The sequence below is a fragment of the Pseudopodoces humilis genome, chromosome 3 (assembly GCF_049639895.1).
Source record: "Pseudopodoces humilis isolate 2021_Gansu_Grassland_sample_001 chromosome 3, ASM4963989v1, whole genome shotgun sequence".
Taxonomy (NCBI): domain Eukaryota; kingdom Metazoa; phylum Chordata; class Aves; order Passeriformes; family Paridae; genus Pseudopodoces; species Pseudopodoces humilis.
The window spans coordinates 65,797,598-65,820,290 of record NC_142202.1 but is presented as its reverse complement, the minus strand read 5'-3'; the positions used below and the strand labels follow the sequence as shown (position 1 = coordinate 65,820,290).

General features: G+C 46.7%; 1 protein-coding gene across 3 annotated transcripts; it reads left to right on the top strand.

Annotated features, from left to right (window-relative positions):
* The first annotated feature begins 8,855 nt into the window (after window positions 1-8,855).
* Window positions 8,856-18,247, top strand: VGLL2 (vestigial like family member 2). 3 transcript variants are annotated; one of them, XM_005518302.3, is made up of 4 exons: window positions 8,856-9,021; window positions 11,215-11,506; window positions 13,216-13,731; window positions 14,813-18,247. In XM_005518302.3, the coding sequence occupies exons 1-4, from the start codon at window positions 8,941-8,943 to the stop codon at window positions 14,851-14,853; spliced, it is 930 nt and encodes a 309-aa protein (XP_005518359.1). In that variant the 5' UTR covers window positions 8,856-8,940; the 3' UTR covers window positions 14,854-18,247. The 3 variants fall into 3 exon arrangements, with proteins under 3 accessions (XP_005518359.1, XP_014119136.1, XP_014119137.1); XM_014263661.2 differs by having other exon boundaries at window positions 14,651-18,247; XM_014263662.2 differs by lacking the exon at window positions 8,856-9,021 and adding an exon at window positions 10,496-10,562 and having other exon boundaries at window positions 14,651-18,247.
* The last annotated feature ends 4,446 nt before the right edge of the window (window positions 18,248-22,693 follow it).

The following is a 22,693-nucleotide window of genomic DNA, read 5'->3' as shown; positions in this document are numbered from 1 at the left end:
CACATACTTTAAATATTTTTTATTTCTTAAAAGTAAAATTATTGACTCTTTGTTGATAAAGAACTTGTAACCGATTTGCATTTTAGACAAACTGTGAGTACAGAAGAACACAGTTGAAGAAACAACTGTGTTGGAAAAGAGATAATTACCTTTTTTCTAAGTCAGTGAGGATGGTATTTTTTTCTGCTTAGTGTTTCATGTATGTGTGAAATCACTACTTTAGTGTGTGCTCTCTGAGATGCAGAAGAAAACATAGTTCTGGCTAGAGCACATATAACTAGTTGGACAAAAACATGCAGTGTCAGGATGCCCTGAATACCCTTCGGAAAATACATTTTACCCTTGTGCCAGCTTTCTCTCATCTATGCAAAAGCTGTCAGGCACCATTACTGATTTAGGAGATTAACACATACAATTCATGGAGTAGGAGTCATCTTGCTTTTCTCAAATAAGAGGAGCATACAGAAGACTGCCACAAGGCAGTTGCTTTTAGGATCCTGATGGAAGGATTGCTGAGCAGGGCAAACTGGAGAACGCTAGACTGATGGACCCTATTTCTCTGGGGCAACTGACTTTTGACACTATGCTAGGGCAATGCACAAAAGTAACACGAAAGAACTTGCAACCAGCTTCTGAAGCTCCAGTGAAGAGCAGGACACACACCCCAACCTGGCTGCAAGCAGATAAAAAGCAGTGTAACCATAATTCTGCACATGCAGAATGCAGGCAAGAGAGAACACAGGAGAAAATAGGTTATATGACATTTTTTCTGACACGGGCTTCAAACGCTGTAACTGCACTTGCAGGTCATTGGAGCGTGACACCTGGTGTGTTTTACTGAATGATAAAATTTGTCCTCCACCATGAGAACACACTCACCTGGGAAAGAGCACAGCACCCAATAATCAGTGTGTGTTTTCCCCCTGAGAATGGCAGCAGGCTGTGCTCCATGTGGGAAGAGGCAGGAGTGGGGTGTCCCATGCGGCAGGAATGCGAGGACCGTGGAGTTTGCCTGGTGCTGGAAGGCGAGAGTCTGAAACATGGTTTGCCACATGCTGACTGGAGGGACATGCTGAAAGACAAACTTCTGTCCTTGGGAGGGCAGGGGGCTGGGACAAAGCACACAGCATAAATATATATTATTATATATAATATCTAGAGAGAAAAGAGCTGTAAGGGGTTCCTGAGTATCCTGATCTTCCTCTGGAGATCTGGAGCATGGAGCTGATGGCAGGCTTTCCCCGACAGCTTTTTCTTGAGTGTTTCTGATTTCCCTGGAAATCACCCTCAGCCCCTGCTTCAGCTGCCTGGCAAGCAGCTACCTGCTTACCCCAGGAACGTGCACAAGGGCTCCTGAAGGCAGCAGCATCTCTGCACAGCAAAACCAGTAAAGCCAGGTCCCAGCCAATTCCCTGGCTGGAAGTAAAGGAGCAAATCAGGACAAGAGACACACAGACCGGTAAAATTGTCCATGTGATCAGCAGTAGGCAGTATAACAAAAATTGATGCCTTAATGGTGAACAAGCCAGTTTATTTAATGCAGCTGTTGTATTTTTTCAACAGACACACAGAAATGGCTTTGAGCTACCTTCCTGTTGCCCTCTGCATTAGGCCAGCTCCTCAGCTTTCGTACTCTCCTTTACAATTAACCATGCTCCCATCTCGCCAGAGAACTGTCAGTATCAATTTCTGAAAAATGTCATACAAAAATTATCCCAAATTCTGAAGCTAAATGAGTCCTGTGTATTAATTTCTTGTGAAGCAGCAACTCCAAGTATGTGCCAAACTATGTGTTTGGCTCTTACCAGCCATATACATAAAAACATGGAAAGATAATTTTTAATCTTTTCTTCAATTGGATTGTCTTTCTGAAATGAAAATTGCATTCTGCTACCTTGCTATAAAAATTGGATCTTCATTTCAAAAACTTGATTTTTTAGAATAGTATCTACATCAATTTAACTCAATAGACAAGAAGTTCTTTATTGCACACAAGCCTTCTTCAGCAGAGGTATGAGACTGGCTGACTTTCTCTAAGCTCATGGCTCTTACCTCCTGTGCCAGCTCACTGACTGATTCATAGGTACTGGTAAAACTCTTTGCTGTTCAGGGAAGTGCCCGCCTTCAGCATGAGAAGAGATTCTTCTTAAAAAGTACGACCATCCAGCATGAAGATCCCAGCACACGAGCCCTGATATGAGCATTATGATTTGCCTTTGAGGGTGTGCTTTTTGCATGGGATTTCATTCCATTCATCTTTATTCTAATACTGTTGTAGAAGCAAGGGCATGGGGCACAAGCTACATGTCCTCAGTAGAGTCTAGAGCATTCTTATTTATTACAAATAAGTCACCTGCCTACTAATATCTTATATTTCCATATTAAAAGAGGTAAATTTACACAGATACCAATATGAAACGAAGTCAGAATTCCCATCTGGGCTACAATATGACTGTTTTTCATGGACTGGACTGCAATATATAGATATTATGAAAATTTAATTATATATTCTTTTGTCCCCTTCTTCCTCACACTGTGCATACCTGTGGTGTTAGTATGTTTGTTCATTCCTTCCTTATTGTTTTCCTCTCTCCTTCTTGTTTGTTTTTCCAGCCTCATTTCTGAAGATGAAGTTGGATTTTGCAGCTGTGAGGACTAAGTTCTCTATTAAATATAATCATTAAAAAGAAGAAATTAAACATAGGAACTGTTCAGTTTCATAAAGTCAGGATATTTTCCAGGCCCTGAAATCACCCCTATTTACATTTAACCCATGAGCTACATTATTTGGGGCAATTCCAGGCAATCAGAACACAATTCCCTGTAGCATGGCTCCACCTCCAGTATTTTGCTATGAATTTTCTTTTTATTTTATTTTGCCATTTTGTCACTTAAAATATACTCTGTTACCATTTTCTAGTGGCATTCTCTCAAAGCTTAGCCAAATACACACTGAATAAAACAGAAGTGAAGCAGTGAGCCCCTCCTGTATGGTATAACATTGTCCACTCTAAGCAATTAAAGTTTCCACTTGAGGAAGACTTAATCATGGAAGTAAATGAGAGCCTTTCTTTTCCTCATCCCAGCTTCATATTGTTGTTAGTACACTAAAGTCTGTACAGGCATTAGAAGCCACTTCCCTTACCTGCTTGTGCTCTGCTGAAAATATGATTTTCTGGTTTCCTTGCATCGAGACACTTACTCTCTCAAGCTGCAGTCTTCCTCTGCCACCTACCTCCCTCTGTCTGAAATATTATCTGAAAGAGTGAAAAGATGCTTCTAAAATGAAAACATTTGCAGGAATTAAAGCCTTTGTATAAAGACACTTTCTTTTTCAAAACAAAAGATGCAAAAGTGCGACAGTACAATCGAAACCACCGAGACTGGACATTGCAGAGGATCTATATATCATAATTACATCAGGAGTTTAGTGCTTGTATTAATAAGGCTGGTGATTAAGAAACTTCAAAAGAGCGCAGACACAGCCTTTTTCTGTTTTCACATGAAAGCTACCTAAAAAAAAGTAAAACATAAATCCCCCCTATTTTGTGCACAGAAGTGATTTTAAGGAAAATTTTCACTGAAATTACCTTTCTGCTCAAAGCACAGTAGAAATATGTATTGTAGGTGTTATATACAAATGCAAAAAATACATATTTTGGTGAATGAATCTCAGAACAAGCCAGATTCATCTTCTGGTGGCTCAGTGCTGAGAGGGGGAAAGAGGTGCACACTGATTCAGTTCAGATCTGAATGTGCCAAAACACCTGCATCAGAAAACCTGCTGCCTCTGCCTCTGAGGGCAAAACTGAGTCTGCTCCTATCCTGACTTGGGAAAAAACTTCCATGAACTTTCCTGTTGCAAAATCAAGCCCTAAATTCAATGCATTCAGTGTGTTCTCAGGCGTGTGAATGTATTCCCTCATGACAGCTCTGGGTTTCCCTTCCAGCCCTGCATAATGATCTCTTCATCTGCCGCCATCAGTAGAGGAGAGACAGGTGATGCCTCTGGCCCGTCAGGGCTGGGCAGGACGGGTGAGTGACACGCGCCAGATGCTGCACCCTGAGCTGGGCTGCGGCTCCCCTGGAAATACATCACGGAGTAAAAATCACCATGTACATTCCAGCTGCTGCACAGCATGTCACATGGGCAAATGTGCACCAAACAGTGTCCGTATGTGTGGTTAATTAGCAGCTAACAGCCAGTTCTTGGAGGTGTAGGGGAAAGAAAGGAAAAGGGGAGGAAAAGTCATACCTTCAAAGGAAGATCAGAATTAACTATAACCTCTCTGAGGTTGAAACACAGGTTTTTCAGGACAGTGAAGGAGACAATGGAGTCAGTGATTTGTGTCATGTGTCCCTTGATTTTTACTTTGTGTTTTACTATATTTATAATACTGATTTTTATCTTTAATGTCAGTTAATTCAGAATCCGCAAAAACTACCAAGCCAGAAGCTCTTGAGCCTAAAGTCTTCTGCATTAAAACAGACCCAGAGGCTGGACCTCAAAAACATCCCTGAGAACACCATGGTAACAGTTGCCAAGCCCTAAAAAAACAAAAAGCTTTTAGGGATGTGGATCACAAAGACTAACAAGATACGAAAGAGGAACAGTATTATCCATCTTAATTCATTCCAGCCAAATTTGACCCATGTAAACTCACAAGTAGTGCATTCAGCTGAAAGTTGAGTATGTGCTGAGTCCTACAGACAGATTGAGACATTAGAGAGTAACGTAGAGAGCAGGAATAGAAGACCAGTGAAACTGAATTTATCATCTCTTGGAGGAGGCACTGCACAATAAAAGTGGTACACACAGCAAATAGACAAAAAAAATACAAGAAACAAGTCAACAAACAATCTTCCTGCGTTTAGAAATACAAATACTACCACATAGGAGTACAGTATATGAACACTGTATAGGAATATTTGTGGACTGTGCAAGATGATCATCTGTAGCTTGAAAGTTGATATGAAATCACACCAATAAATTTAGCAGGTAACATAGTAACAAGAAGATTGGTGAGTAAAGTGAGACTCAGGACTTTTGGCAACACCTGAGCCTATTGCTGAGTATTGTGGCATTCTCATGAACAGCACATGAATGGACCTGTTTGAAGAGTTGCACATCTATGACCAAGGAAGATAAGTGATGGAAAATGTCTTAGAAAGGATGATTGTACAAGGCATTGTGAGCAGGTGTCATAGGCTCACATGGGATCATCACATTTTTCAGCCAAGTTACATGCAATCTCAGTCAGATATCTAAGAGTTTAGAAGAAATTCCAGGAGGCTCCCAATACCGTTGTCTCCTCACCACCAAACAGTCCATGTTTTTCATGTACTTGTAGTACCAAAACTGAAAATACAGTGGTCATCACATCACATAACACATTAAAATTGTGTTATGGCAACAGTTTTAAGCATCAGTTGCAAAGAAGGTATTCATTTATGCCTTCAGAAAGAGCAATGTTGGAAAAATAACAAATTCTTGCCTCAATATTTTTAAAACAAAGTTTAAAAATTGCATTAGTTGCAAATAAATGGTACAAAAACTATTAGAAGAATTGCAGAGGAAAGTTAAGGAACTCCATCTATTTTGGCAGAAAAAATATTATATGGAATAAAATCAATTTCATAAGAGAAAATATTACATACAAAAGGACTGTTTAGATAAGTGAACTAAGGCATTACATGAACCAACAGCTGGAGGCTGAAGCCAAGCCAGCCCAAGCTGGAAGTGAAAAACACTGAAGGCTGCTAAGCAGCGTGGCAAACGGCTGCAGAGGGCTGGGTTCTCCACCCACCTCGTGGTACCTTCTGTTTGGAAAAGCATGCCTTACTGGAAACTGAAAGTGTCCCTGAGCTTCTGAAGAAGTATATTGTGCACAGCAAGAAAGTTATATGTGGTATGATTGAAAAACCAGAAATGCCCCTTCTGGATGATAAATACTTAATCCTTTAACTGGACGTAATACTCAGTGCTCAAACCTTCACACACCAGGGGCTGGCAGGCTAGCACTGGATGCAGGATGTAGGGAAGGTGAGCAACAAATGTGGTCAGTGCTACCATGTTTTTGTCACAGTCTTCCTGAAAGTTGATGTTTTGTTTCATGATCTGGTTGCTTGTCTGGTGAACCCTCTGAAGCAGTACCCAATTCTTGTTTTGTGAAAAGTTCCAGCTTAGTTAGAAGATAACACTTACTTGTTTTATAGGAATGTTTTCTGAGGCAAGTTGTAACTTTCTGCATCTTGCTGTTTATCAGAACCAATCATTTTTTATTCCTAACAAGATTTTCTTTTCACATTACTGCTGTGAAATATTTACAAGTGTGTGGTTTAGGAGTTGGCCCATGCCAGTGCTGCAATGGTACACATTCAGTTCTTAACCCATGTCCTTTCTAAAACTGTGCTTCCTTTACTGCTGTCATAATTTTCTCTCTGAGGTAACACAGCTGTTTCTTTCCATTTTTGTAATTCCTTATGTGATTCAACCCACCAAAAATTCTTTAGTTAGGACCATGGAAGACTGTTTTTATATAATTGTAAATACACAGTGAGATCATTAGTGAATATAGTTTCTGACCCTTGGTTTCCAGGATCATTTCCTATACCAGGACTAATTTCACAGATGCACCAAAGAGGCAAAATACTTCCAGCATTTTTGCATGAATGTTTTTATTGCTCTGCATTAAGATACTGAAGTTTACTTGTGTCTTACACTGCACAGGTTTACAGTCGAGTAACTGCCTGTAAAAGAGATCTAATTCATTGCAAGCCACATCAGACCTGATTCCCCTAGCATATACCTGAGAGTGAGGTAAAACCCCTGAAGTGAGCCCTCAAGGAGAGATTCTGCAGGGTACACACAAGCTAGACCATCTGCCACATTTCAGCACCCAGTCACACATGCTGCTGTTACACTTTGGGTTTTTCCACACAAGTGAATGCTGAGCCTTGGCCAGTGTCAGGTCCTACCTTTGCTATGGCACAGAGTCCTGGCGAAGGGCTGCTCCAAAGAGCAGGAAGGCATGCTGTGTCTTTGGAGCAGGTGTTAATTGGACTTACCCTCTGAGAAATGGGCTTTTTTTGGTACCTTGCCCAGCACACTCTTACCTGTGAAACAGGCACAGGTCTGTGTGTGCTGGGAAAGCTCCCTACCCCTCACAAGCAGGACACAGAGGAGAAGTGAGATCCCAATGTCCCAAGTGAGATTCCTCAGTCTCTCGATGTGAGGAGGGAAGGGCTATTCTTTAGCTGACTGCTTTAATTTGGACACCGGCCACAGAGTGAGTCCTTCCCACTACTGTGACTATTTGCTTACTGCTCAGGAGAAATAAAATTATAGAATACAAGTTACATTTCTTATTTTAAAGCCTAATACCCAGAGGTCATCCCTCATTTTCTTGTCCACCTACACAAAATTGACTGTGATGGGGGAAGGAGCAACACTGAGGCAGAACCCACAGCCACAGTGTTTCAGACTGCACTGCAGTATGGAAAACTAATTTCCCAAACTAGAACAGGGAGAAAGAAACTTGTTTAAATATGACTTTTAAACCTTGCACCTGGTGCAGAAAACATTGAAATATGCTCATCAGGCACTGAAATATGATTTTGGTGAACAACAGGCATTCAAAACAATTTCTAGCATTTGGAATATAAAAATTGCATTTTGAAGAAAACAAAATAGAGTAAATGTTTAGTTTTAACTATGATGTGTCTGTGATAAAATTAGTTTAAATATTTCCAGGTCTTCAAAATTCAAAGTGTTCATTCTTTTCAGATTTTCCCCAATAGTTTTGTAACCAATCAGCATTTGAAAACTGAGCAATATTCTTTCTCTTGTATTTTCTATATTTTTTTTCTGCTTCATTACCAGTGCTTAAATCAAAACAAAATGGGTCTCTTCTCACAGTGGTTGTGACCCGTACCATGAAGTTGAACATTTCAAAGAGTTGATATTGAAATGAGAACTTACATCTCTGTTAAAAAATAATTTGCCTCCTATGTAACTCCTTTAAAATTAGCAGTGAAGATACATTCAGCTATTTACAACTTTGCGTGTCGTACTCAGCAGAAAGCCAGGGAGTAAATCCAGTTTACCTTCACGATACTTTGTTGTTTTGACATGACTTTGCCCTCGGCGTTGTTTTAGTTTCTATTAAGTGCAAAAGCATCGCCGTTCCCGGGATTTGTAATGATTCAAAAGTTTCTGGGGAGATTCCTCCTCGGGAGCAACTGGTTTTTCCTCCTTCGGTTTATCAGACCTCTCAACTCCTCTGGTTTTGGTGGTGGCATTTTCCGGCGGACGCCGGACTTGGTGGGATTTGGATGGGGTCACCCAGTTTCGTGCCTTTCCCGGAGCTCCACTTCGCCCGGGCCAGGAGCGGAGGCCGACGAGGTGGGGGTCGGCAGGGACACCCTCCCCGGGAGCAGCACCCGGCACAGGAGGCGCGTGGAATGTAACGAAATAAATGAAATTTAAAAAAAGCAGCGGGAGATGGGTTGACCCGCTGGGTAAGCCCCCATCTTCGCCGACCCCCGTTCCCCCCGCCAGGCTCCAGCCTGGCCGGAGCTCCCCCTGCGCCTCCCGCCCCGCTGCTCCCTGGCAGTCCCGGCTGAGGAACGGGGGTCTCCCTGCTCCCTCCGCTTCTGCCACCCGCCGGGCTCGGGGCTGAAATTCCCCCGGTGGCCAGGGAGCCCCTCCAGTCCCGGCGAATTTGCGGGAGGGAGCCACGCTATAGGAAGGACGGAAGGCCGGGAAAGAAGGCAGGGAGGGGGTGTCAGCACAGCCCAGCGCGGCCTCATCCCCCCTCACTCCTCCCACCAGCGCGTGGTGCCTCTTAACCCCCGGGAACCTCCCTCCCCCGAAGCATTACTCCACTTTGCAGAACACGAGTTGATGAGAAGAAAAATTCTTCTCGGCCCCGGCCAGCCATGAGCTGTTTGGATGTTATGTACCAAGTTTACGGTCCTGGCCAGCCCTACTTCGCAGCAGCCTACAGCCCCTACCACCAGGTACGTGTAGCGGACAGCGGTGAAGAGGCAGAAGGTGGGAGGGGTATCGTCTGGAGGATGGCCGTCTGGGGCCTCACCAAAGGGAAAAGGGAAAAGGAGAAGGGGAGGGGAAAGGGGGGGGGGCGGGAGGGGGGGGAGATCTGGGAGCCTGCGATGGTGAGTGGAGCAGAACCGCATCCCACCTTGGCGCGGGGCTCGGCAGGGTATGTACCCCGGCGGCAAACGACGGGCTACGGGATGCCTTGGGAGAGAGGTCGCGATTTTAACCCTCAGAAGGCTTTTTAGGGGGGTTTGTTTGCTTGTTTGTTTGATTTAAAATGTTTGCTTGTTTGTTTTCTTTACCGGGACGAGCTGCTTCCGAGCGCGGCGGGTGTGGCAGCGATGTCCACGGTGTGTGGCGACCGTCGGGAGCTGCGAGGCCGGGCTTCCCGGGGCATCGCTCACCCCTGCGCGCCGGCATCCCGGCCGCTGCCACGGAACCCGCTTGGTGCAGAGATTTTACAGCCGACTCGGAGGGGTGCTCCGGAGTTACGCTCTGGATGTGGGGGAGGCGAGAGAGACGGGAGGTTGCGGGGTTTCCCCGGTTTGGCGGTGGCGGAGGAAACCGCGGCCGCGAAGGGGAGCAAGGGGCTGCAGGATGCTCCCCTCGGCGGCGGCGGGACCTCGGGACGTCCCCCAGCCCCCCGGGCTCCCGGCGGCTGCCGTCGCCTGCGAGAGCCGAGGGTGCTTCGTGAGCTGGAGCCACGTCCCGCCGCCTCCTTGCGTGTAGCTCCGCCCGGGCGGTCGCGGGTGTCAGCTAATCCCGAGGTTTCAAGAAAAGGATCCCTCCGGCCGCGGGGATGTTTCGGGCACGCACGGCCGGCGGTGCGCGGGGATCGGCTGGCTCCGGGACGCGCACGGTCTCTCGTGGGTCAGGCTCGGCTCCTCCGGCATTGCACCTGCTGCACACCGCTTTCCTTTTCACCCCTCTGCTGTCCTAGTTTTTCCTTCTCCCCTGACCCTTTCAGAAATTAATTCCTTCCTCCCCCAGCATAACGAAAAGGGGATGGGTACAGAGAACGGCGCCCCGGGCCCGAGGCGGGGGCAGTGCCGGGCCCGGGACAGCGGCGTGGCCGTCCCTGCGCCGCCTCCAGAGCCACGCAGAGGGGCCTAGGACCCGTCACAAATAGCAGATGATGTGTATTCCCCTACCTTGCCTTCCTTCACACCACCCCCTCAACCCCCGGCTTATTACATTATTAAGGGGGATGATCATTACCTCAATGGCCGAACAGGGAGCCAAGCGGAAAGGCGGTCGTCGCGACGAGTGACATTATCAAATATATATCGCGTGTCTTGGACCAAGACTCTGTCCCGTCCCCTCGGTTCTTCCCCCGCCGGCCGCCCCAAGGCTCTGCCCGCAGCGGCCAAGCCGTGGCTCCGCGTCGCAGCGCTTATTGCTAAGAAACTCCCAGCAGCTGCAGACACGCTAAAGCGCATAAAGACGGGAAACATCCGGCAAACTTCACAACGCCCGCCGTTTTCCCACTCGGCGGAGTAAAGTAAAATGGGATTAATCCTGTAGTAAATACCTGGAGCTTCTTGGTGTCCAGGGAAATGCTGAGTTTTGCCCTGAAGTGTGTTTGTGGCTGTCAGTCTTTTTTCCCCCTCTTTCCTTCTACCTCGCCGCTACGGGTTACAGGACACTTTTCGCACCAGATAGATTTCCGGAGCCAGGGACCGAGCGGCTCTCGCCTCCTCCCAGCTGCCGGCGCTGCTGCGTGGGTGCTGGGCCGTCGCACGGCCGTGCCCCCGCATTGCAGCCCCTTGGCAGCTGCCGTCCCCTCATGAGCCAGCTGCAAAGAGCCTTTTTTTGCGGGGCTTGGTGAGGGGTACCCGGCGGTGTGAACCCCTCCCGGCCGCGCCTTCCCCAGCCGGCCGCTGTCTTGATCCATCCGGTTCAGCACCTGTGGGTTTCGGTCCCCCAGCCCTATTTGCAGTCCCTTCTCTGCCCCCGGACTACAGAGGGCGATAGGAGGGTGTGGGGGTTGCGGTGTAGGCTGAGGGAACGGCGGGCAGCCGAGGAGCAGATTTTGGCATCCCCTCGGAAGGACCGCGGGAGAGGGCTCGGCGCTGCACGCCGGATGGCACAGGGCGGGCCAGCGCACCTTGGTGTGCTGCGTGACCGGCTCCGTTTTCTTTCCTCCCCTGCAGAAACTCGCCTTTTACTCCAAAATGCAGGAAGCCCCGGAGAGCGGCAGCAGCGCCAGCGCCGGCAGCTCCTTCTCCAGCCACCCCGCGGCCAGCATCAAGGAGGAGGACTGCAGCCCCGAGAAGGAGCGACCTCCCGAGGCCGAGTACATCAGCTCCCGCTGCGTCCTCTTCACCTACTTCCAGGGGGACATCAGCGCCGTGGTGGATGAGCACTTCAGCCGTGCACTCAGCCAGCCCAGCAGCTTCTCCATCGGCAGCGCGAAGGCGGCGCGGAACGCGGGCTCCTGGCGGGGTGAGCGCCCAGCGCGGCGCGGGGGATGTGGGGGATGCGGAGGATGCGGGGGATGCGGGGGCGGAGGAGGCTCCCTCTGGGCCGGCACCTCGTCCTCTCCTTGGCTGCGCATCCCGGCTCTCTCCTCCCTCCCACCAGCGGCTGGTGCCCGGAGGGCATCCCCTGAGATCCCAGGCTAGGATACTTGGCCCTTTTAGAGTAAAAAAAGAAAGAATAAAGCCCTTCAGATTATGTAGGGGGGGGCATGGTCCAGGGGGAAAGCAGCCTGAGAGGCAGTCGGGGGAAACAAATTGTCTCTTCACTGCAGGTGCTTTACCTGGAGGCAGATACCACCCAACTAGCCACGGAGTGACTCCCAAACTGTGACTGTGTTCCCCATTGACCCCAGCTTTCAGTTTAGAGTGGTCATAGTGATGGGAGCAAAGAAAAAAGCAAATGTGGGAACCATCTCATCAGCTTCCCACCTCTAAACAAATATGTGTGTCCCTGTATCTTTCCCTGCATGTACCATCACCCTGATTGCTGATGGAGTGCTAACAAGGACTCTGAAGTTTCTGAACACAAGGGCTTCCAGACCTGCTCATAGCCATGTGCTGTCAAGGCCAAGGCGGTGGCTTATGCACAGCTCTCCGTATCCATGCCTGATTCACACTGGACAGGCCCACAGGGCAGAGGGAGTAAACTTCCCCACACTCCATCTGCCAGAGAGTTAGGGCTGGCACTTCCTTGTGGACAGTCTTAGTAACCCTCCCTCACAGGGCCATCTGCTCGGCCAGGGCTGGCTTCCCAGACCCTGCACGGATTGCTGTCTGTAGTGTCTAAGAATGTTTCATGGGTGAGATATATTCAGTGCTGGAATTGATGGCAGTAGATGAGGTTTTTTTGCTCATCATGAACTGCTACCCCATCTCCCAAGAAATGCCAAGGTTCAGAGCTGACATATTTCCCTGGCAAGGAAGTATTAGGAACACAGTTTTATTTCTTTCAGGAACAGTATGCATTCCCAATTAATCATGCATAACACCTATTTGTGCTATTAATTATCACCAGTCCATTTTGCATGTTGCTAACTAGGCTAAGAAAATGTAGGGTGCTTGTCCTTTGCCCTGCCAATCTCCAAAGTTCTGCTGAGGGCTTCCCAAACATGTTGACAATATACTTAAGAAACAGACCTCTGTAATAGATGGAGAATTTTCCTCAGATATTTGAGTAACTCAAACATGCCTTTAGTCACATCTCACACTGTTCCTGCCCACTTTGTAACTGCACTGAGACAGCAGCCACTTTTTAGGAATCATTGGGCATAAATGCTTAGACAAGGAGATTATTGAAAAAACAAACAAGAAAAACCCAATCCTGAAAATGTAAATGGCATATAGTAGCTCTCACTCAGGTTCCACTACTGAAGAAAAGAGATGTTTCTCTCACCTTAGGTAACAGCCTTTTGCCCATCTACACCGTAGGAGAAAGATGGAGGATACAGTTGCAGTTTCATGGATAAACCATAGGCTAGGTGTGGTGGATTTTTAGTTGGGGAGGAATCTGTACTTGTTTGGAGAAAGTTCTTATATTTTCCAGCTTTTCGTGGAATAAAGGGAATGAAAGGACTGGTTTGGGTGGATCAGGGAGGGACAGAGCCCTAGGGAAAGGAGATCAAGTCTTGTGGGGTGTGCTCATTGCTGACTTTCTTTCCCACTTCCTTCACCCAGATGGTTCCTTCCCAATGAGCCAGCGCATCTTCCCACCATCCTTCTGGAACAGCACGTACCAGCCCTCCTCGGTCCCAGCCAGCCTGAGCAGCCCCCTTGGAGCTGCAGCCCACAGCGAGCTGCCCTTCGCCGCTGCCACCGACCCCTACGCACCCACTTCTCTGCACGGCCACCTGCACCAGGGCGGCCCCGAGCCCTGGCACCACGCCCACCACCACCACCACCACCACCACCACCACCCCTACATTGGGACACAGAGCACTGCCTACCCCCGCCCCAGCGCCATGCACGAAGTCTATGGGCCCCACTTTGACCCCCGCTACGGCTCACTCCTGGTGCCCACCGCCTCCGTCCGCCCCCACCGCCTCACCCCCGCCTCCGTATCCACACCAGTCAGCCCCCCCTGTGAACTGGGCAAGAGCGAAGCGGGTGCTGCTGCGGCCTGGACGACGCCGGGCCCCTTCCCCAATGCAACAGGAGACATGGCACAGAGCATTGGCCTCAATGTGGACACAGGTAATGAGCTGCTCTCGGTCCCTCCAGGTCCCCTGGCTCAGCTGCACCCCTACTCCCTGATTCCACACCGTCCACAGCAGTAGGGAAGGACTCATGGGAGGTGGCTGAGGCTCTGCTGTGCAGGAATGAAGTGAGGGTGGAAGCCCCATGTGTGCTGAGCTCTGTCCTGGGTGCTCTTCTTGGGGCTCTCAGGCCAGGCAAGAGAGGAAGGGAGAGGAAGGATGGAACAGGCCAGCACATCACATCTCCACAACATTATTTGAATTTCTGATGCCCTCAGACATGCCCTGAGGCTACAGGTTGCTTTGATGTACTTTTGTCCTGGTCCTGGTCTTGCTCCTGCATGGAGCAGTGAGAGCTGGGAGTAGAATGGAGCAGCCCCAAAGGTCACTGCTTGGCCCCATCCATGTGTTGCCCTGAGAGGTCATTTCTAGACACCATGCAGGTTCATGAACTAGCTCCTCTCGTTATTTACCTTTTCCTTCCAGGTTTTGAGATGAAAGCACAATTGCATTTGTTGAGCAAAAAAGGCAGGTTTCTTCCCCGATGGTGCCTGTTGGGGCGTCTGGAACCAAGGGTTTGGCTGCAGTGATGGCAAAAACGGGTACACAGGCACAGTCAGCAGTGACAGTTCCTAAGACAGTGGTTGTGAAGGGAAGGAAAATCTGCTCCATGCTGGTTTCATTATTGCAGCCACTAATGGCCCCTTATAGTGTCCTCACTTTAAGCAGGAGGGGCGTGTGCCTTTCTCCAGTCTGGCTTGGGCTCTTCTTGTTTCACAGCCTTCTGGGGCTCTGGAGATCCCATGCTTTAAAATTACCTCAGCTGGCAAGAAATGCAATTTGTTTTCCTCTGTTCTTAAATGCCTATACCTATTTTTCTTCTTCCTTTTTTTTTTTTTTCTTCTCTCCGTTCTCAGGTTTGCAACCTCAGGATAAAAGCAAGGACCTGTACTGGTTTTAGAGCTGTCCTTCAATCCTCTTCCCCTGGCTGTCCCCTGTAGCTCTCTACCCGTTAGACATGGTGGCATTCAGAGCTGAAATCGGGTCAGTTTGTAACAGCTTCTGATCTTGGTTTGCAGCTCGCCGTTACTCCTTCTGTGGTGGATCCCTCCTGAGCTGATGTGCTGACTCAAAGACTCTCAGATCCCCCCTTGCCCTTTTCCAAGCCCACCATGGCCCTGCTGCTCGGGGAAAGACAACGGGATTTAAAAGGAGCTGGCTTTGCAAGGGTGATACTTTAGACCTTTTCCGGAAAGGAAAGCTGCTCTGTTGCAAGAGGAGAGCCTTTGAACTCCTGTTTAAGCAGACCCCACGCCCAGACCTGCAGCCAGACTACTCTGAAAGAGACAAACGACATCATGGATGGTGATGCAAAACCACTGGCCTTCATAGAGGCAACAGAGGAAATTGTGGGGGGATTTTAGTGGTGTGAATATTTTTATATGGCAGTGAAAGTAATTTCTTGAATGCAACCATGGGAAAGCTAATCAGCATTTTTGAACTGGATTTTTATTTTGCATTATAGAAAAGTAAAAGGAGAAGAAACTGGAACTCATGAACATTTTCAGACTATCAAGAAACTGGTCAAATTTTTTGACTTTGTGGTTGTGAGTGGCAAGTGTCTGAGTGGGGCCACCTGCCCTGGACTTACAGATATGCAGCTGTTCCCCTCACAACTGCTTAAATCCCAGAAAGACGAAAACCAAGGTGGCACTTCTCAGAGTTTGGCACATTTGCATTGGCTGTGTAACAGTTGTTTGGTTGGGGGTGGGATTGTTTGTTTGGTTTTGTTTGGTTTTTTTGGGTTTTTTTCCTTTTTTTATTTTTTTTTCTTTTTACAATAAACATTTTCTGGTGAACGTTAAACCCTCTTAAAGCAGGGGGAGAAAGGAATCCGATGAAGAATGGCTCACCTCCAACCCAACTGCCTTTAAAGGGAACACCAGAGCAAAAAGCACATGATGGACATTAGTTCTGAATTGCCTCTAACACTTCCCTTTGTCTACTTGTTGCTGTCATTTTGCCACTTTAGTAATTGTTTTGTTTGGGGTATTTTGAAAGAGGCAGCTAGATATTTAACAGTAGCCAAGCTGTATTAAAAGTATCTCCTTCTCTCACCCTGTGTACTTTAATGAAGAATTAAAGCTAAGTAAGAGAAATGAAGCAAACTGGAAACTTCAGGATGAAGCAGAAAACATATCTCTCACATGGATGAAGTGAGTTATTTTATAATTTTGCATGAAAGATATATAGAAATTCCTAACAGCTGAAAATATTTTCTTGGTGAATAAAACACACAGAGATAAATATAAAAGATAGGAAAATATAAGACCATAACTGTGTTACATTTTAGAGTATGGTGTGTCTGTAAGATTACTTAAAGTAAGGGAGCTGCTCCATATTTCTTCTGCTAGAAGAGGGAACTGTTGCATATAGAATTGCTATTGCAGTGGTAAATTAAAATGTTACTACCTGGTGATGAATAATTAATGAAACAAGGCAGAAATGGCACTTACCCTATACTTGAAAGCTGACTTTTTATAGACAAAACATCTGATCCAAATACTACTGTGTTTTGGTTTTCTTCCTGTTTTGTTCTGTTTTATTTCATTCTTTTTCTTAATGTAATGTCTTTAAAGTTGACAAATTTTAAAGCATATAGCAGGAAATTCCTAACATTATCCCCTGACACTGGGAGAAGCAGCAGAAAATGAATTTTTGTGCTGTGATGAGAGTTTTTACCTTTCAAACTCTTATATTGTTCATTGTGTGTCAGAAGTGGATTTATGAATAACCCAAAGTTGCTTCTCCTAGGTTTGGCGATAACTCAGTTTCTGGGAAAGAATAGGAATCCTAACAGAAAGAATTTGACAAAGCAGTGCAAGTACATACTGCGAGAAGCTGATCAGGAGCACCTGTGGCCAGAGCTTAGCAAATGGCAGGGGGAACTTGCCATGATTCCTTCAGCCAGACAAACCAATGGGCATTTTTCTCTCAGCCTCCAAATAGCCAGAGCCCAGACAACTGCAAAGGGCAAGAGAATGACCCCAGAATTTACATTATTTGTTAAACCAAAAACATTCCCAGGTGTTTATTAAGGAAGAAGTCACCAGCCTTTTGCAGAGGAAAAGTAACTGAAAATGGTATTTAACTGCAGGAGCTTAAAGTTAGCAGGGTCACTTAATGAGCATTTTCCTGAGGGCTTTTTCAGGCTGTTTATAAGGTTTTGGTTTGTTTTTTTTTTTAAAAATATAAATCTGAGTCTATGATTGATTGTCCTTCACCACAATTATTTCTTTTTTCTTCCTCTTTTCCTCCTCTCTTCTCTGCAATTCTTAAGGAGGAGGGCTGAGTGATGCAGCCCAAATACATTCAGAAATATTCATGTAAACATAAATGAGTCATTTACTACATTGGCATTTGCAATTCATTTTAACTGTGAATGTAGTCAAGCATGAGAATTTATGCAATGAATCCGTGAATATTGGTTTTGGCATTTGTTCTGTGGGTACGTTTCATATTGTTATATTATGAAAGCATTTAAACATAAAAGCCAAGACGGTGGCTCAAGGTGCTAAAAGTACAAACAACTTTTTAAAAATGCTCCTGCTCTGGGTGGACTACAGCTTGAAAGCACACACTCCCTGTTTTGGCTAATCCCTGCAGTTTTGCTCACTGGGTTACTCTGACTCCTGAAGGACCACTCACAGCACCAACCTTTAAGGCTTGGGCATTAGTCTTTGTAGGGCTGGGGCCACAGCTCCTAGTGCAGTAACAGCGCACATGATCTCCCTGCCGTTTCTCAAGTCTGTTTTATTCCTCTTTGTATCATAGGTTATTACTCCCTTAGTCATGAATGCTTGCAGAAAATCTGGAATTACAAAAGAAACCCTTCTTAGATGTTACATAAATATTACCTGTCACATGCTTGTCATGTGCTGAAAGGGATGTGAGTCCCCATCTCTGCAGCGTGAAGAGCAAATCCTCCTGCTGTCCCTTTCTGAATGTCATGCACCACACCGTGCTCTCTAGCTGCCCACTTGATAAACAGACTAGCCCAGCTGGGACAGACAAACAGACACAAACAGCTTCAAACCCATTTGTACAGCTTCCAGAGAAGGAGGTAGAGAGACAACATCTGCTGCAGAGCATGACAGTGCTGGACATAGCAAAGGTATCTGCTGCTGCCCAATAGCAAGAGTGTCCTCTCCACAAGGAGTTTCCAAAATGAGCTCTGGATGTATTCACCACAGATATTTATTTCTCTTTCTGAAAATAGCTGAAAATTAGCAAAGCCTGAAGTAGTACTGCTTTAATGATCTCTGAGGTTAAAAGTGATCTGTCAAGGGAATGATGGAGGTGGGGATAGGGCATGGTATTTGTGGGTGCAGTCTCCATTTTATTTTAATGAGTTTTTTTTGCTTCAGTATGGCTTCATTTGCAAGAATGAAGCATAAAACTCTTAAATGCTTGTATGTGCCCCTACAAATACAGTCTAATGTTGTTGAGCTTTAGGGCAGTGTTGATTTCTTATTATCTCCTTTTCCAGTGTGTTTTCCATAGGAGCCCCTAGCAGGAGGAGGAGGAGGGAGGAAGGGAGGGGAGAGAGGGTGAAAGAGAGCTTGAATAATCCCTTTTGCGGCCCCTAGATCGTGTGCTGCCGCCTCTGGGGAAATGTATCTGCCCTGTCTCCTCCTTGGGTCAGGAGCTGCCGACCCTTCTCGCCTTCCCTTTGAAGTCATATTTAGGTTCACAAGACAAGCTCTAGCTAGGGCTTAAATGTTGGGCCCTTCTTGGAAGGGAGGAAAATGCTGCTGGTGGCTTAGGATGGAGCAGCGCTCTCTAACTGACAGTTGCTGTGCATCTTTTTCTGGGCAAGTGTTGTAATTAACGTGCCCTTTTGATTACAGAAGGATGAGCCAGCTCCTGTGGAGGATTGTAGTGTCCTGGCCGTCTTCCCGGGCCTGCCACCCAGAGGAGCAGTTGCAGCAGGGAAAGGAGAGAGTCCTATGGTTATTTTCAGGAGTGAGACATTGATTTTGTATGCTAGGCAATTTTGCATAGGGAAATGCAAGTAGGAGATCATAAAAAAAGAAAAAGAAAAAAAGGGAAAAAGAAGAAAAAAGAAAAAGAAAGGGAAAAGAAAAAGAAAAAGAAAAAGAAAAAGAAAAAGAAAAAGAAAAAGAAAAAGAAAAAGAAAAAGAAAAAGAAAAAGAAAAAGAAAAAGAAAAAGAAAAAGAAAAAGAAAAAGAAAAAGAAAAAGAAAAAGAAAAAAAAAGAAAAAGAGCAGAGAAGCCCTGGGGAGCTATGTCCCTATCCTCCTGCCAGTGCTCTCTCTGTCAGGTCCCACAAGAGATAGTGAAGGTGCTGGAGGAGCCCGTGCAGGAGTGTAGGAATGCAGGGATGCAGAGAGCACAAATGCAGATGGGCAGGAGTGCAGGTGTGCGGGGTGCAAGACTGTAGGAGTGTAAGAGTGCAGGGCTCAGGGACACAGGGTGCAGGAGTGTAGGAGTGCAGGTGTGCAGGGGTTCAGAAGTGCAGGGGTGCAGGGGTGGAGGGGTACTGGGCTGCAGGGGTACAGGTGTGCACTCTCCTGGGCCCCAGTCTCACGCATGGGCACTTCCTTTTGCCATGCTCAGCTGCAGCCCACAAAAGCACTGGCCAAGGATGGAAGCATTTCTTCAGGTATGTGCCAGTTGCTTATTCATTCATGGTAAAGGCAGGAAAAACACCTGGCAGGAGTGCTGTCCCACTAGGAGATGTAATACCACATTGAACATTACTGAGGGTACTCCATCTCCCTGTAAGCATGGCACATTTCCTTCTGCCCTACCTGGCCCAGATACAGCTGCAAGATGCCCCTCCTCCCTCATCATACCCACCCCAACTTCTCCACCCCTCTCCTTGACTTCTGTCTGCAGTCCAGACCCTGCATTTCATCTCCCCTCTGTTCTGCCTCACCCAGGCTCTTCCCTCCTGCACTTAGTACTCTGGCCTCACACCACAGCAGCAAGGAGCAAAGAAACAGTGTTAGGAGGGACACAAACTTTCCTGCCAAGGCTGTTTGTATGGAGTCAGTATCTACTTGATAAACAGAGTTGGACAAACATGGGCCTTTTTCAGGAAGAGCCAGTGCATTCGTCTCAATCCTGCACCAAACCTCTGTGACAGGACCCAAGCCCTGGTTCTGATCCAGTGGAGCAACTCCTTTTCCCAGAAGCTGAGTCCCCAAGAACTGTGACAGCCCCAGTTGTGCACAGACACAAATGATTATTCTCTCTTGACAGACCTACACAGCTCCCTCCTTGTATTTAACTGCAGTCCAAGTGAGCTGGATCAGGAAAGAGACACTTGATAGCTGCTGTTTCCGTGGTTGAAATATTTGTGAAGTTAGCGCATAATCTGAAAGCAGAAGCTAATAAATTATAGGGTGCTAATTGGGGCCGGAGTGGAGCCGTCAATCATATTATCCTAAACACACAGAGACCCTCATAACCTAAAAAGGCAAGAAAGCTCCAGGAACGGCTCCCAGTTGTCACTAGCCATGACCTCCACTTCAGTGAGTGCACAGAGAGTCAAGGCAGAGTTTATTCTGCTAAGAAAATGCAAATCCTGTATTTAAGAGAGCACTTTTATTTAATTTTGTTTATGCTCCTTCGGAGTGTATTTCCAAGAGAATGTTATTGTTTTCCTTTGCCACTTGACGCTTCTGCCATTTAAAAATAAAAGTGTAGATCAGATAAGAATTTGCAATTTTTATATTTGCATAGCCCTCAGAATAAGTTATAAGACTTTTTTCACAGTCCAACTTCCTTGCACATAGGCTTGCTTTTTAAAAGCCATCCTATAACTCAGGTATCATTTATTGCTTCCTATGCCCCAGAAACATTTATTCCACTTAGGACCTTCAGGACTCTGATCTGAGTCAAAACACAACTGTGTAAACATGGTAACTATAGGGCATTTACAGTTATAGTCACTTTCTCACTACTTTTTCTTATATTGCTTCCATCAAGATTAAGTATTTTAATCATAATATTAAACTGAATCAAAGAATTCTGAAGAGATTTTTAGCAACACTTTTCCCCAGAAATGTATTTCTTTTTGAAGAGAGGTAGGCATTCCAGAAAGCATTCCTTGAAGAACAGATCTGAATGGATTAGATCACCTTGAGGGCCATCACACTGCACGTGCAGGACAATCAGGGGATCAGGTTCAGGCAGCATGGGCTTACAAGAAGCAGGTCTTACTTGACTAACCTGATCTCCTTCTATGGCAAAATATCCCACTTAGTGGATGAAGAGAAGGCTGTGGATAATGTCTATCTGGACTTCAGTAAAAGCCGTTGACACTGTTTCCCACAGCATTCTCCTGGATAATCTGGCTGCTCATGGCTTGGCTGGGGTTTTACCCAGCTCACTGGGTAAAAAGCTGGCTGGATGACCAGGCCCAGAGAGCAGCAGTCAATGGGGTTACATCCAGTGGGCAGCAGCCACAAGCGGCGTCCCCCAAGGCTCAGTATTGGGTCCAGTCCTGTTTAATATCCTAATCAATGCTCTGGATTACAAAATGGAGTGTTCCCTCAGTCAGCCTGTAGGCAATACCAAGCTGGGCAGGAGTGTTGATCTGCTGGAGGGCAGGAAGGCTCTGTGGAGGGATCCAGACAGGCTGGATCCACAGGCCAAGGCCAGTGGGATGAGGTTCAACAAGGCCAAATGCCAGGTCCTGCCCTTGGGTCACAACAGCCCCAGGCAGGTTGGGGGAAAAGTGGCTGGAAAACTGCCAAGAGGAAAAGAACCTGGGGGTGCTGGTTGGCATCCAACTGAACATGATCCAGCTGTGCCCAGGTGGCCAAGAGGGTCAATGGCATCCTGGCTTGTCTCAGAAATTGTGTGGTCAGTGGGACCAGGGAAGGGATTGTCCCTCTGTACTCAGCACTGGTGAGACCATGCCTGGAATTCTGTGTCCAGTTCTGGGCCCCTCACAACAAGAAGGACATTGAAGTGCACGATCAGAGAAGGGCAACAGAGCACAGGGAAGGGTCTGGAGCACAAGTTTTATGAGGAGAAGCTGAGGGAACTGGGATTGCTTAGCCTGGAGAAAAGGAGACTCAGAGGAGACCTTATCACTCTCTTCAACTGCCTGAAAGAAAGCTGTAGTGAGGTGCCAGGCAACAAGCAGCAAGACAAGGGGACATATCTTCAAGCAGTGCCAGGGGAGGTTTAGGGTGGATATTAGGAAGAATTTCTTCATGGAAAGGGTTGTCAAGCAGTAGAATGGATTGCTGAGGTGGCAGAGTCACTGTCCCTGGAAGTGTCCAAGAAATGACTGGACATGGTACTTAGTGCTATGGTTTAGTTGGCAAAGTGGTGATTGGTCAAAAGTTGAACTTCATGGTTGTGGAGGTAATTTCCAACCTTGATTCTGTGAACCTGTGAAGGGCTGGTGAAGGGTCTTGAGCACAAATCCTATGTGGAGCAGCTGAGGGAACAGGGGTTGTTTAGCCTGGAGAAAAGGAGGCTCAAGAGTAACCTCATCACTCTGTATGACTAGCTGAAAGGAGGTTGTAAGAAGACGGGGGTCTGTTTCTTCTCCTACGTAACAAGTGACAGAATGAAACAGCCTCAAGCTGCACCAGGGGAGGTTTAGATTGGTTTCTGTGGGACATTTCTTCTCAAAAAAGGCTGTCAAGCATTGGAACAGGCTGCCCAGGGAAGTGGTGGAGTCGCCATCCCTGGAAGAATTTAAAAGACATGTAGATGTGCTGCTCAGGGACATGGTTTACTGGTGTACTTGGAAGTGCTGGGTTGGTGGTTGGACTCAATGATCTTAGAAATCTTTTCCAACCTAAATGATTCTATTCTATTCCAGAAAGAAAAATCCAGCTGTGTCAGCAGAATAAAAGAAGGAATTAATATCCAAACAGGGAGTGGTAATTTTACAACTCTGCTCTTACAGTA

Bases quoted from the DNA above. Each gene is read 5' to 3' on its own strand.
- VGLL2 (XM_014263661.2), top strand. From the start codon at position 8,941: ATGAGCTGTTTGGATGTTATGTACCAAGTTTACGGTCCTGGCCAGCCC. The intron at 9,022-11,214 runs GTACGTGTAGCG...CCTCCCCTGCAG, and splicing joins CCTACAGCCCCTACCACCAG to AAACTCGCCTTTTACTCCAA. The intron at 13,732-14,650 runs GTAATGAGCTGC...CTCCGTTCTCAG, and splicing joins TGGCCTCAATGTGGACACAG to GTTTGCAACCTCAGGATAAA.